Source organism: Schistocerca nitens, chromosome 11 (assembly GCF_023898315.1).
Source record: "Schistocerca nitens isolate TAMUIC-IGC-003100 chromosome 11, iqSchNite1.1, whole genome shotgun sequence".
NCBI classification, from domain to species: domain Eukaryota; kingdom Metazoa; phylum Arthropoda; class Insecta; order Orthoptera; family Acrididae; genus Schistocerca; species Schistocerca nitens.
In genome coordinates, this window is record NC_064624.1 from 189,632,556 (window position 1) to 189,648,437 (window position 15,882).

The 15,882-nt window shown below is 43.9% G+C and overlaps 1 protein-coding gene and 1 non-coding gene across 2 annotated transcripts in view; one reads left to right on the forward strand and one right to left on the reverse strand.

Annotated features, from left to right (window-relative positions):
• LOC126213317 (pancreas transcription factor 1 subunit alpha-like) overlaps nt 1-15,882 on the forward strand; it is a gene marked incomplete at its 5' end in the record, with an annotated part of 87,310 nt that overhangs the window by 59,527 nt on the left and 11,901 nt on the right. The window contains one exon of the mRNA XM_049941003.1: nt 6,210-6,403. Coding sequence (XP_049796960.1) covers nt 6,210-6,397 — 188 coding nt within the window. The remainder of the gene's footprint in view (nt 1-6,209; nt 6,404-15,882) is intronic.
• Trnai-aau (transfer RNA isoleucine (anticodon AAU)) lies at nt 3,313-3,384 on the reverse strand. Its single transcript has one exon. It is a non-coding gene; the product is annotated as a tRNA-Ile (tRNA).

Genomic DNA, 15,882 nt, shown 5'->3' on the forward strand with positions numbered 1-15,882 from the left:
GGTCGAGCTTATGGAAAAAATAAATTTCCATAAACCGCAATTTTGAAAATATGAAATCGACGAACTGCCAAATAAATATGGGCATACAATCGTCAGGCTGCCACTGTAACACTACAACTTCAACCCTACAGAGTTGATTTGGGCCCAAATCAAAGGTTACGTTGCCAGGAACAACCGAAAACTTACGCTCTCCGCAGTAGAAGCAAGCACTAAAGAAGCTACCACTCACGTTACCTCTGAAGACTGGAAGAAAGCCGCCAAACACGCACACAACGGTATGGAAAGAGCATCGCAGCATGAAGGTGCTTTGGAGACTTCAGTGGAAGAGATGATTGTCTCTTTAAGGGGCTCCGGAACGCCCTATACTTGCAATGTTAAAATAACGCTTATAAATTACATCTTTCCTCACAAAGTATTTGAGGTAGGAAGTTGAACTTGTTACAGATTATTTATTGGAATATGGGCTACAACTTAACACAGGGATTTTACAAAATTTTAGTTCAGTTATTAAAGATGATTTTTTTTTCAATTGTAATGAAAATTCACAACATTTTTTTGCAATTTTTTATTTATATATTCAAAAATATACAGTTTTTTGGAAAAAGGCTGTGTTAAATTATGCAGAAGGTACTGTGTAACATTTACTGAAAGTTTGAAACAAATATGTTTGGAAGATCCTTAGAAAACATGTAATTAGTATGAGAAAATAAAAGCTTTGGGAATCGAGCGACAAAGATTGGATTAACTTTTTAGTGCATTCCAGGTCCATAGGATGGATTATCTTCATCCTCTGCAAACTCCTCCTCCAGCTTCCTCTTGTTCCTCCTCCTGTTTACTCTTGCTTGTATTTCTAGACTCTTTACAGCCCTGTCTGCAGCCCGAAGGCGTTCCTTGTCTAAAGCAAGCATCGCTCGTACCATGTTAGAACCTATCTTCATTCCCATATTTCTAAATACCTTGCACCTTACAATGTTGCCATCATTGAAAGTCGCAACAGCATCATACACACCAAAGTGAAGTGTTTCTATTCCAACAAATACAGTCTTGGGGATTCTCGACCATATAACACTATTTACACTTTCATTGGGGTTTTGAGTTTTTTCGTGAATACACTTTTTCAACAGTTCAGGTGCTGCTAAGTCTCTGAAAATAGGTTTTATCACCTCCATTATTGCATGAGGCAGACTATGCTTATGAGTGTACACTTCACCAGTTAGCAATCCTTTGTTATATTTACACCAACTGTCTTCTTTGGGACACAAGCTATGTTGGGGATTTTCATCGTCTTTATTGTTTACAGTAATGATACATACCTTTGGCTTTCCAACATTTCTCCTTTTCTTAAAAGCCTTCAGAGGATTTCTAATAACTTTACTTTTACTCATTATTATACTTCAACAAAACAGAGACTCAAGAAACAGAATTAATTACGAATATTTTCGAGATAACGACAGAGTAAATAAACATGAAACAATCGACAATCACACCAGCGATATATATTGAACCATCACAGGTTAGCCACAACACATACTTTATCTCACATCACTAAAATGTACCTGATGAACACGGACGTTAATAATAACACCATTTGACAGCAGTTTAACAGCGCCACAGTGGGTCACGCCCATGTAGAACACATTTCAAAAAAAATTTAAAAATAGTTGTAGTCTTCGGAATTGAATAAATTATATATCTATTAAAAGGTAATAGTCTGCAGATTCAGAAAACGCAAAAAAGTAAAAATTGAACTTTTCATGATTTTGAGCCTTTCCGGAGCCCCTTAAATAGCAATAGTGACACCGAAACTTTGTCTGTAACAGCGACGAGAGTGATGTATACATCTAAATCTACATCCATACTCCGCAAGCCACGTGACGGTGTGTGGCGGAGGGTACCTTGAGTACCTCTATCGGTTCTCCCTTCTATTCCAGTCTCGTATTGTTTGTGGAAAGAAGGATTGTCGGTATGCTTCTGTGTGGGCTCTAATCTCTCTGATTTTATCCTCATGGTCTCTTCGCGAGATATACGTAGGAGGGAGCAATTTACTGCTTGACTCTCCGGTGAAGGTATGTTCTCGAAACTTCCAACAAAAGCCCGTACCGAGCTACTGAGCGTCTCTCCTGCAGAGTCTTCAACTGGAGTTTATCTATCATCTCCGTAACGCTTTCGCGATTACTAAATGATCCTGTAACGAAGCGCGCTGCTCTCCGTTGGATCTTGGAGTTTTACCATTGTCCACATAGAGATGCAGCACAAACGGGTTCAGCTACACGTTTGGAGTGCGCAGTTTGCACTTGTTAAGTGCACGCATAATAAAATTAATTCACAGAAGGTTTTGAAATTTTAATATGGCGGCAGTATCAAATATTAATTCCAAAGAAAGTACATTTCTAGAATTCAGTCTGTGCATAGATATTACTGTATACAAAATAATGTCTGCAATACATTGGCCGTTTTTGTATTGTTTTTGTTTCTCAGAACAAATGTTGCCCAATTTAAGTTACCAAACATGCATTATTTTATTTTTTCTTGTGTTGGAAATAAGGATGCATATCACAAACATATCAGATCTTTACGAATATAGAGCTCTGTTGCCTATCGTCACTGTACGCGAGCAAACGATTGCGCATCATATTATTTACAGTCCTGTATCTCGCGTTAGAGATCTTTGACACAGTGAGGTTTGAAACAGATGGAAATTTGATGTTTTCTTGACATTTCATTCGCATAATGTGTACACCTAGCTTCAATAACAAAAAACATTCTCGCATGTCGAAAATTTGATAAAGTCGTCGGAAAGTTGTTTCTTGAAAACTGTCGTTTTATTGTCTACATAAACATTTTAAAACATAAAAATGAAACCATCACATAGTGAAACTATTTCACAACGAATTACAGTCGGCTCCACATTTAAAGATCAAATAGTTAGCTTGTGTGAGCGAGTTGAATGAAACATGAGATAACGCACGAGTTCCGTGCGGGACTTGGCAACTCTGTTCCACGCTCACCTGTGCTTCTTCCGAACTGTCAATCCTAAACTAATTCTGAATGCACTATAGCATCGCCGGCCGCAGTGACCGAGCGGTCCTAGGCGCTTCAGTCTGGAACCGCGCGACCACTGCGATCGCAGGTTCGAATCCTGCCTCGAGCATGGATGTGTGTGATGTCCTTAGTTAGGTTTAAGTAGTTCTAAGTTCTAATGGACTGATGACCTCACATGTTAAGTCCCATAGCGCTCAGAGCCATTTGAACCACTATAGCATCTACATTTATCATGTATATACTCAGACTGAAGCGACGAAGGTAAATTTGTACCAAGGCCGGGATTCAAACCTGGGTCTTCTGTTCATTAGGCAGATGCGCTAACCACTACGCCACCCTGGCACAGATGCTTTGCACAACTGCGTGAACTATCCTAGCACGCCTCCCACTTCAGTCCAAACTCTTATCCGCTCTCCAGCCCACTAAGTAACCCCCATATACTGGAACAACATTGCAGAGGCTCTCCAACTCTATTGGAATAGCACCTCAGCATCGGACAAAAGAGTCTGCCTGAAAACTAGGCATAGGTGCTTTTATCAAATGAAACTATAGGGTTCCAGACAACTTTTCATGTCTCATTTATGATGCATACAGGGTGTTACAAAAAGGTACGGCCAAACTTTCAGGAAACATTCCTCACACAAAGAAAGAAAATATGTTATGTGGACATGTGTCCGGAAACGCTTACTTTCCATGTTAGAGCTCATTTTATTACGTCTCTTCAAATCACATTAATTATGGAATGGAAACACACAACAACAGAACGTACCAGCGTGACTTCAAACACTTTGTTACAGGAAATGTTCAAAATGTCCTCCGTTAGCGGGGATACATGCATCCACCCTCCGTCGCACGGAATCCCTGATGCGCTGATGCAGCCCTCGAGAATGGCGTATTGTATCACAGCCGTCCACAATACGAGCACGAAGAGTCTCTACATTTGGTACCGGGGTTGCGTAGACAAGAGCTTTCAAATGCCACCATAAATGAAAGTCAAAAGGGTTGAGGTCAGGAGAGCGTGGAGGCCACGGAATTGGTCCGCCTCTACCAATCCATCGGTCACCGAATCTGTTGTTGAGAAGCGTACGAACACTTCGACTGAAATGTGCAGGAGCTCCATCGTGCATGAACCACATGTTGTGTCGTACTTGTAAAGGCACATGTTCTAGCAGCACAGGTAGAGTATCCCGTATGAAATCATGATAACGTGCTCGATTGGAACAGTTTATGTGTGGTTTCAAAATTTTCGCAGTGGCCATATGGGCACAAGTGATGCTGAACGTTCTGGACGCCCTGTAGAGGAATTTATTCCGGACATTGGCACGAAGTGATGAAGGACTTTCCGCCATCACTTCTCCTTCCCTTGCCGTCCAAATACTGGCCGTGAAAATACCATCACGACAAGGATTCGAACCGGCTTACCTCCGAAATTGATAAAATCCATGATATGGTAATGGATGACCGTAGAGTTAAGGTGCCTGAGATTGCTAGCGCTGTCGGCATCTCGAATGAATGGGGATATGATATTTTGATAAACATTTGGACATGAGAAAGCTATCCGCAAGATCGGTTCCAGATTGCTCACGCTTGACCACAAAACGGAATCGTGTGAAGTGTTGCAAGGATGGTTTGCAGCTGTTCAGGACGAATCCGCAGGACTTTAAGCGTCGTTTCGTTACTATGGATGAAACATGGATGCATTACTATACTGCTGAGACCAAACAACAATCTAAACAATGGGTTACCAAGGGAGAATCTGTACCAAAAAAGGCGAAGACCAGTCCTTCGGCCGGAAAGGCTATGACGACTGTCTTTTGCGATTCGCAAGGGATAATCCTCATCGACTATCTGGAAAAGGGTAAAACTATTACAGGTGCATATTATTCACCGCTATTGGACCGTTTGGAAAGCGAGCTGCAAGGAAATCGCCTGCCATTGGGCTGCAAAAAAGTGCTTTTCCATCATGACAATGCATCAGCACACACCTCAGCAGTTGTGGTCGCAAAATTAATGGAAATAGGATTGCAGCTCGTTTCACATCCCCCCTTGGTTCCCTCGGACTGCTATTTGTTCCCCAATTTGAAGAAATGGCTGGCGGGACAGAGATTTTATTCAAACGAGGAGGTGATTGCAGCAGCTAATAGCTATTTTGCAGACTTGGGCAGTTCCTATTATTCAGAAAGGATCAACAAATTAGAACAGCCAGAATGAGATTTTCGCTCTGCAGCAGAGTGTGTGCTGATATAAAACTTCCTGACAGATTAAAACTGTGTGCCGGACCGAGACTCGAACTCGGGACCTTTGCCTTTCGCGGACAAGTGCTCTACCAACTGAGCTACCCAAGCACGACTCACGCCCGGTCCTCACAGCTTTACTTCCGCCAGTACCTCGTCTCCTACCTTCCAAACTTTACAGAAGCTCTCGTGCAAACCTTGTATAACTAGCACTCCTGAAAGAAAGGATATAGCGGAGACATGGCTTAGCCACAGCCTGGGGATGTTTCCAGAATGAGATTTTCACTCTGCAGCAGAGTGTGCGCTGACACAAAACTTCCTGGCAGATTAAAACTGTGTGTCGGACTGAGACTCGAACTCGGGACCTTTGCCTTTCGCGGGCAAGTGCTCTACCAACTGAGCTCTGAGGACGGGGCGTGAGTCGTTCTTGCGTAGTTCAGTCGGTAGAGCACTTGCCCGCGAAAGGCAAAGGTCCCGAGTTCGAGTCTCGGTCCGGCACACAGTTTTAATCTTCCAGGAAGTTTCAAATCAGAACAGCGTTGGACGAAGTGTATAGGCCTAAAAGGAGACTATGTCGAAAAATAAAAAAGTTTTACCCCAAACACGTAAGTGGTTTTTATTTTTGCACAGACTTTTCACACGCCCCTCGTACATCATACATGTCTCTGACCTGAATAGGTCTGTGGAATTATATAGTTTCATTTGATCTCCATTTATGTTGAAGCATGCATTTCTCAAGGTGTTTTCCATAGTTTTGCCGAGTGTCAGTGTTTGCTGTGACTTGGGTGTTTGTGTTTGTATGTGCGTCTGTGTGGGAGGGGAGGTGAAGTGGATGGGGGGGGTTTTGATCCCTCACATATGAGTGGGAACACAGTAGCAAAGCAGTGAGTCCCCTTATAATAAGTGCGCTGTGTGATCTGCTGTACCTTACAGGAGGCTTCGGCTGCCCGTTCACGGCGCATTCACTATCGTGGTCGAGCAGCCGGTCGGAGCGCACGCCCACCGCCGCCGGGCTGATGTTCGCAAAGGTGTGGACTCCAGAGGACCCCAGGGCTGCCAGCAAGGCCGCCTCGGCTGTGCCAGCCGGCGACGCCCCCACGCCGGCGCCGCAGCGCTTCTGACACCAGGTAGCCGCCTGCCCAACTCCTGTCTCAACCTCTCACTCTCCACCTCCTACTCTCCCTCACTCTCATTCACACTGCCACTCTTTCCCTCTCATTCTGTTTCTCTCTCTCTCGTCCTTCTCTCACTGTTACTCACCTCTTCTCCCCCCCTTTCTCTCTCTCTCTCTCTCTCTCTCTCTCTCTCTCTCTCTCTCTCTCTCTCACACACACACACACCACATCAACGATGCACCGCAAAACGTACTGGTATACCGCAACAGCGATCTAGTGGCAGGAAGGGTTCTAACAACCCTTCCACAACAAAGGTCAAAAATTAATTATGATTGTGGTGTTGCTCACGCTGCTAAATATTGCATTTTCGGGCAACAACAAAGTTATATTATGTGGCAAGTGTCATTAGAGCACAGTTAATAAAGTCATTTCTTGAAATAATGGATAAACTAGGCACTCATCTTGTCGTGTTTCTCACGCTGGTCTCGTTGTGATCTCCTGGCTCAACGGTCAGAAATTTTGGTAGTGATGATTCCGAGCTCGGATGCAAAGAGGCCTAGGTGTTATTCTGCGATATTCAAAAGTTTTGTAGATGTGTTTCATAAACCATTCTTGAAGTTTAAACTTTTGCAAATTAGGACAATGGTGATGTAAAAAAGTAATCAGCACTCCGAATTTAAGTTACACTTCTTTTTTATTACTTTTGTTGCAGTGTCACGTAACTCGTTCCAAAACATCACTTCACAATATAAAACATACTTGAAAATGTCTTCCTCACTGTTAAAGTTCACATTTCATAAAATGACTACAATTTGCGTCTTTTTAACATGACGACCAAAGCTTGACTCTCTAATAACTGCTTACGTGCCTAAAAATCAGAGTTACAAGTATGTCAACTATCATAGTCACAAAAGAAAGAATACACATAAGAATAATATCATTGCAATATATACATATCGATGTATCGAAGTACCTCTACATTAATGAAATCAAGTCTGAATGTTGTCACAGAAGTATGTTAACTATTTTACAGAAACACAGTAGAATATTGCTGGTATCGAGAGGTTGAGGTAAGGTGCCGTAATTGTTACGTAATTCAAGTACCATTACAGGGTGAAACTACGAAAATGAGCAGACACATTATCCGTGCACCAGAACAGAGAGCAGTCCTAATCTACTGTCAATCCACGCATGCGCACCAGGCAGCATTTATTGACGCATGCGCAGAAGGGGGTACTGCAGAGCTTTCTGCTTGTTAGTTGCTTATTGTTAGGTGGCTGGTGGCTAATATCAGATCTTCGTTACCGAATCGGTGACTGCTGAGGGACGCATCACAGTGAACGAATTGTCGCGCTACGTTGGGATAGGGGAAGGAAGTGTTTGCAGAATACTGAAAGTGTTGGCGTTAAAAAAGGTTTGTGCCAGGTGGGTTCCCAGGATATTGACAGTGGCTCACAAAGAAACAAGAAAAGCGGTATGCAGCGAACTTTTGGAACCGTACGAGAATGGTGGAGATCAATTTTTTGGAAGAATTGTGATGAAACATGGCTCCATCACTTTTCACCAGAGATGAAGAGGCAATCAATGGAGTGGCATCATGCAAATTCACCCAAGGAAAAAAAAATTCATAAGCACACCTTGTGCTGGAAAAGTTATGGCTACGGTGTTTTTCGATTCTGAAGGACAGTTCCTTATGGACATCATGTCAAGTGGAACCCCCATAAATTCTGATGCATATTTGACGACACTGAAGAAACTTCATGCTCGACTGAGTCGTGTTCGACCACATCGGCAAATGCAGGATGTTTTGCTGTTGCACGACAATGCACGGCTACATGTCAGTCAAAAAGCCGTGGAAGCGATCAGAAAATTCTGATAGACAACACTGAAACACCCACCTTACAGTGCTGACCTGGCTCCAAGTGACTATCATCTCTTTGGGAAACTGAAAGACTCTCTTCGTGGAACAAGGTTTGAAGACGATGACTCCCTTGTGCACGCTGCCAAACAGTGGCTCCAACAGGTTGGTCCAGAATTTTAGCGTGCGGGTATACAGGCGCTGGTTCCAAGAAGGCGTGAAAGGGATGGAAATTATGTGGAGAAACGAAAATATTGTTCCTAAAGGATGTATCTACACACTGTAAAACTTTCAGACAAGTAGGATAAAAGATGGATTTTTTAAAAAATAATGTGCAATTCTTTTGGAGTGATCCTCGTACTTACAATGTTAAATTTGTCAATGACAACGTTATAAAATTTTAATGGCTGGTGGAGGAAGAGTCTCTCTCCATTGACCTATTTTTGTAGATGAGTCGCTTGCATAATTTATTTTTCAGAGAATTTTTTGCGAGTTGTAAAATTTTCTCCACATATTTAAGCTGTATTAATTCATAATTTCTACAATTTTAAACTGAACTTCTTTTAAACATGCATCATTGATGTTCAGCCCAGTTTCTGTAAGTTGTGTAAGTTTCACTACTCTATGACGGTAAGTTCCTGAAAAAATGTACCTAATCATTAAAAAAGTAAAGTGTCGGGAATCCGGCTTTAAATGTGAACATAGTTTGTTGCTGACCTCAGAAGATCCGTGCGCCATATCCTGGGTCAACTGCATTTTCTTCATCCTCCCTGGCTCTCTTAGCATTCCTTGAGTGCGTTCTTGCCTTCGTAGTCTGCTTTGTTCACACGGACAGCATCCGATTCGGTAGATGGCATCACCATATTTTCCGCAGGTTGTACGCCTATCTCTTGAAGCAGCCTAACTCTCCCCACATTATCACCATTATGTGAAAGAACTGCTTCATAAACCCCAAATTCAATGTATCTTTACCTACAAATACAGTTTCAAGAATTCTAGACCATATGACACTGTTAAATGATTCATTTGTGTTCTGGAAGGACAAGAAACAAGTGAATGTAGCGCGCGAGCAGGGCAGCCAATTGTGAGCACGAAATATTTTCACAAATCAGCAAATTAGGTTTTTGAAGTTCAAGTAGTTGATAGAAGGTAAAAGGGGGGCACGGCAACATGTGCTGCTCTTAATGTAAATCAATATTTAAAGCCTTTAATGGCTAAAATGCCCTTAGAAAACATATTTCTCTAGTAAAATACACTGCAAGGAATGTTTATGAGCAAAAAAATAATGTTTTTATATTTTGGCGCCTACGAAGGTACAATCTCTCCTTAATTCAGGCATATAGCGAGGAAAGGTGTATGTATGACCCATTGTATCATAATAAGGTACGTCGGTAATCGTTTCTTTCTGAATAATATGCGTATAACGTTACACGGTGAATTTCGATTTGTATCGTAATGCCTTACTTACGAAAGTTCACGTTTGATTTGACTGCATCTCTTGCGTTATTTCAGCGTTCCAGAAAGTAGAAAGTGGCAGTGGTTGGGTAGAAAGTAGCCAGGAAACGTAACGTTACAACCAGCCTGCAACGAGCAGGGCTTTTATCGGTATTTTACTCGTGATTTAGGCTGGTATGATCACAAAACGTATAAATATAGGATTTAATTCTTGTTTTCGAGAATGTGAGACAGCCTCCCTAACGACCGTGTCACACTTGTTACTTCCATCTTCTATCAAAGACAGCAGCTTCTCGAAACAGGCCATGTCCATCCACACTAAGTTTCGAAATTCTTGCGGACCTTCGAGACTCTGTTCATTCATAAGCAGTGAATAAAATCCCCTCCCTTCATCCGTTCTTTTCTGCCAGGGTCGAACTCGAACAACCTCAGGCTTTTCGTTTTCGTCGTCGTTCTGTCCTAATCTGAAGATTTACTGTCACTGCCAGGGCAATAGCTGCAAAAACAAGTGGGTCCCTCCATGTGTAAAATGCTGTATAAATACATATACCTTTGTAACCGAGTGGGCAACGGCCTTGCTGCAGTGGATACACGGGTTTCCGTGAGATCACCGAAGTTAAGCGCTGTCCGGCGTGGCCCGCACTTGGATGGGTGACCATCCAGCCGCCAAGCGCTGTTGCCATTTTTCGGGGTGCACTCAGCCTCGCGATGCCAATTGAGGAGCTGCTCGACCGAATAGTAGCGGCTTCGCTCAAGAATACCATCATAACAACCGGGAGAGCGGTGTGCTGACCCCACCCCCCTCCTATCCGCATCCTCCAATGAGGATGACACGGCGGTCGGATGGTCCCGGTAGGCCACTCGTGGCCTGAAGACGGAGTGCTTTTTGTAACCAACTGTCGTAATATAAAATTAACTGTTGAATCTGTAATTCAGAACAGTAGTAATCTACATAAGAGAATAATAATTAGTTAATAAATAATGATAAAAATAGTTTATTATTAAATGGGAACACGTGAGGCAATACTAACCTTACGACTTATCTTAGAAGAAAGATTAAGAAAAGGCAAACCTACGTTTCTAGCATTTGTAGACTTAGAGAAAGTTTTGACAATGTTAACTGGAATACTCTCTTTCAAATTCTGAAGGTGGCAGGTATAAAATACAGGGAGCGAAAGGCTATTTACAATTTGTACAGAAATCAGATGGCAGTTATAAGAGTCGAGGGGCATGAAAGGGAAGCAGTGGTTGGGAAAGGAGTGAGACAGGGTTGTAGTCTCTCCCCGATGCTATTCAATCTGTATATTGAGCAAGCAGTAAAGGAAACAAAAGAAAAATTCGGAGTAGGTATTAAAATTCATGGAGACGAAGTAAAAACTTTGAGGTTCGCCGATGACATTGTAATTCTGTCAGAGACAGCAAAGGACTTGGAAGAGCAGTTGAACGGAATGGACAGTGTCCTGAAAGGAGGATATAAGATGAACATCAACAAAAGCAAAACGAGGATAATGGAATGTAGTCAAATTAAATCGGGTGACGCTGAGGGAATTAGATTAGGAAATGAGACACTTAAAGTAGTAAAGGAGTTTTGCTATTTGGGGAGTAAAATAACTGATGATGGTCGAAGTAGAGAGGATATAAAATGTAGACTGGCAATGGCAAGGAAATCGTTTCTGAAGAAGAGAAATTTGTTAACATCGAGTATAGATTTAAGTGTCAGGAAGTCGTTTCTGAAAGTATTTGTATGGAGTGTAGCCATGTATGGAAGTGAAACATGGACGATAACTAGTTTGGACAAGAAGAGAATAGAAGCTTTCGAAATGTGGTGCTACAGAAGAATGCTGAAGATAAGGTGGGTAGATCACGTAACTAATGAGGAGGTATTGAATAGGATTGGGGAGAAGAGAAGTTTGTGGCACAACTTGACTAGAAGAAGGGATCGGTTGGTAGGGCATGTTTTGAGGCATCAAGGGATCACAAATTTAGCATTAGAGGGCAGCATGGAGGGTAAAAATCGTAGAGGGAGACCAAGAGATGAATACACTAAGCAGATTCAGAAGGATGTAGGTTGCAGTAGGTACTGGGAGATGAAGAAGCTTGCACAGGATAGAGTAGCGTGGAGAGTTGCATCAAACCAGTCTCAGGACTGAAGACCACAACAACAACATTAAACGGGAACTTGAGCTCACATAAATAATTTGAACGAATGACGTCCCAATATGTTACACAGTCCCCTTTGTCCCGCGCGACTTTACAAGAGATCAGGTGTACCCCGCGTGGATGGTGTAATAGGTCTACGCAATCCAGCCTGCACTACAGATATGCACGCTTTGCGCACTGGTGCATAGGTGTGCGGCTTAGGCCCATCGTGTAATACGGTTCTTTTCCAGGGCGTACCGAAGCCATGGCGATATAGCCTACTGCTCAGGACGAAGGCACAGAGGGGTGCAAGAACTCGCTGGAAAAACAGCCCTGTAAAAACCATTTAACACTCTCAGACGATGTGGTACCGTCTGAAGCCACCCTCGTGTAGCATGCACTGCAACCACATCTGTAGCCACCCTTTACAGCTGCAGTAGGTGCTGCCATCTACCAGCTGCAGCTGCAACTACTTCACATGTTTCGACTCTTAGCAATTAGACGAGAAAATGTAGGAAACATTTTTGTATGCAGTGCACGATTGTATTTGTTTTCAAATTGTGATTGAATTTTTCTCTATAATGCGTGTTTTGGACATGGACTAGGTGCAAAAAACTGTCCGGTTCAGTTTATACTGCGTGTATTGGGATAATAATTAAATTTATGCCCCACTGCAGACTCCTAACTAAGGTACGAGCATATGGGATTGGTTCCCAAGTATGTGAGTGGCTCGAAGACTTGTTAAGTAATAGAACCCAGTACGTTGTCCTCGATGGTGAGTGTTCATCGGAGGTGAGGGTATCATCTGGAGTGCCCCACGGAAGTGTGGTAGGTCCGCTGTTGTTTTCTATCTACATAAATGATCTTTTGGATAGGGTGGATAGCAATGTGCGGCTGTTTGCTGATGATGCTGTGGTGTACGGGAAGGTGTCGTCGTTGAGTGACTGTAGGAGGATACAAGATGACTTGGACAGGATTTGTGATTGGTGTAAAGAATGGCAGCTAACTGTAAATATACACTCCTGGAAATTGAAATAAGAACACCGTGAATTCATTGTCCCAGGAAGGGGAAACTTTATTGACATATTCCTGGGGTCAGATACATCACATGATCACACTGACAGAACCACAGGCACATAGACACAGGCAACAGAGCATGCACAATGTCGGCACTAGTACAGTGTATATCCACCTTTCGCAGCAATGCAGGGCCATTTCCACCTGGCGCCTCAGTTGGACCAGCGTTCGTGCTGGACGTGCAGACCGCGTGAGACGACGCTTCATCCAGTCCCAAACATGCTCAATGGGGGACAGATCCGGTGATCTTGCTGGCCAGGGTAGTAGACTTACACCTTCTAGAGCACGTTGGGTGGCACGGGATACATGCGGACGTGCATTGTCCTGTTGGAACAGCAAGTTCCCTTGCCGGTCTAGGAATGGTAGAACGATGGGTTCGATGACGGTTTGGATGTACCGTGCACTATTCAGTGTCCCCTCGACGATCACCAGTGGTGTACGGCCAGTGTAGGAGATCGCTCCCCACACCGTGATGCCGGGTGTTGGCCCTGTGTGCCTCGGTCGTATGCAGTCCTGATTGTGGCGCTCACCTGTACGGCGCCAAACACGCATACGACCATCATTGGCACCAAGGCAGAAGCGACTCTCATCGCTGAAGACGACACGTCTCCATTCGTCCCACCATTCACGCCTGTCGCGACACCACTGGAGGCGGGCTGCACGATGTTGGGGCGTGAGCGGAAGACGGCCTAACGGTGTGCGGGACCGTAGCCCAGCTTCATGGAGACGGTTGCGAATGGTCCTCGCCGATACCCCAGGAGCAACAGTGTCCCTAATTTGCTGGGAAGTGGCGGTGCGGTCCCCTACGGCACTGCGTAGGATCCTACGGTCTTAGCGTGCATCCGTGCGTCGCTGCGGTCCGGTTCCAGGTCGACGGGCACGTGCACCTTCCGCCGACCACTGGCGACAACATCGATGTACTGTGGAGACCTCACGCCCCACGTGTTGAGCAATTCGGCGGTACGTCCACCCGGCCTCCCGCATGCCCACTATACGCCCTAGCTCAAAGTCCGTCAACTGCACATACGGTTCACGTCCACGCTGTCGCGGCATGCTACCAGTGTTAAAGACTGCGATGGAGCTCCGTATGCCACGGCAAACTGGCTGACACTGACGGCGGCGGTGCACAAATGCTGCGCAGCTAGCGCCATTCGACGGCTAACACCGCGGTTCCTGGTGTGTCCGCTGTGCCGTGCGTGTGATCATTGCTTGTACAGCCCTCTCGCAGTGTACGGAGCAAGTATGGTGGGTCTGACACACCGGTGTCAATGTGTTCTTTTTTCCATTTCCAGGAGTGTAGATAAGTGTAAATTAATGCATATGAATAGGAAAAAGACTACCGTAATGTTTGAATACTCCATTAGTAGTGTAGCGCTTGATACAGTCACGTCGATTAAATATTTGGGCGTAACATTGCAGAGCGATATGAAGTGGGACAAGCATGTAATGGCAGTTGTGGGGAAGGCGGATAGTCGTCTTCGGTTCATTGGTAGAATTTTGGGAAGATGTGGTTCCTCTGTAAAGGAGACCGCTTATAAAACACTAATACGACCTATTCTTGAGTACCGCTCGAGCGTTTGGGATCCCTATCAGGTCGGATTGAGGGAGGACGTAGAAGCAATTCAGAGGCGGGCTGCTAGATTTGTTACTGGTAGGTTTGATCATCACGCGAGTGTTACGGAAATGCTTCAGGAACTCGGGTGGGAGTCTCTAGAGGAAAGCAGGCGTTCTTTTCGTGAATCGCTACTGAGGAAATTTAGAGAACCAGCATTTGCGGGTGACGGCGGTACAATTTTACTGCGGCCAACTTACATTTCGCGGAAAGACCACAAAGATAAGATAAGAGAGATTAGGGCTCGTACAGAGGCATATATGGAGTCATTTTTCCCTCGTTCTGTTTGGGAGTGGAACAGGGAGAGACGATGCTAGTTGTGGTACGAGGTACCCTCCGCCACGCACTGTACGGTGGATTGCCGAGTATTTATGTAGATGTATTTATTTATTTTCGTAGTTATTGCGCTGGTTCCTTTTGAAGCCACTGCAGTTCTAAGGGTAACGTGAGTAACCGCGACAGGTTGTTGTATTTCCCTGTCACACGATGTACTCTCGCAGAATAAAGGAAGAGGAAATTCGGGCGTGCCTTTTGGAAGGGTTTTCTCCTGATGCCAACTCAGAGACTGATGGCAGCAGTGAAAGTGGAGATAATGTGGTAATTGAAGACAGTGAGCTAGATTTAGAGGTGGCATGCTGTAACACATATTTTTCCCGACTAATCAGAAACTCCCGGACGTCCAGCTACATCATCAGAACGATGAGCAAAAAAAAAAAAAAAATGTAAAACTGTTGTTCCAGCACACAACAAAAGCGGAGCATCAGCCAATATATGGCACCTTAAGCCGCAATGTACGCTGTAGCACAAACGAGGAGCCTTTCAGAAGCCGAGGGAAGTACGCCCTTGTCAGGTAGCCCTATACATAACAACAGAAAGGAAGTGCATTTTACCTTACCACCAAAAGTAACCACATTTCATACGCACTGGCTCCATCTGAATCCACCCCGTATTTGTCCAAGTAATGTACACACGCCAAAAAAAGTTTTGCCGCACCCCAGTTCCCAGAAGTCCTGAAGATAGACGCTGACTGTGGATATTGTATCACAGACACAGTCCCTTTGACTCTTCAGAGATGTTACTAAACCCGCCTTAAGGGGCTCCGGAACGCCCTATACCTGCAATGTTAAAATAACGCTTATAAATTACATCTTGGTAGGAAGTTGAACTTTTTACAGATTATTTATTGGAATATGGGCTACAACTTAACACAGGGATTTTACAAAATTTTAGTTCAGTTATTAAAGACGATTTTTTTTCAATTGTAATGAAAATTCACAACATTTTTTTGCAATTTTTTATTTATATATTCAAAAATATACAGTTTTTTGGAAAAAGGCTGTGTTACATTAT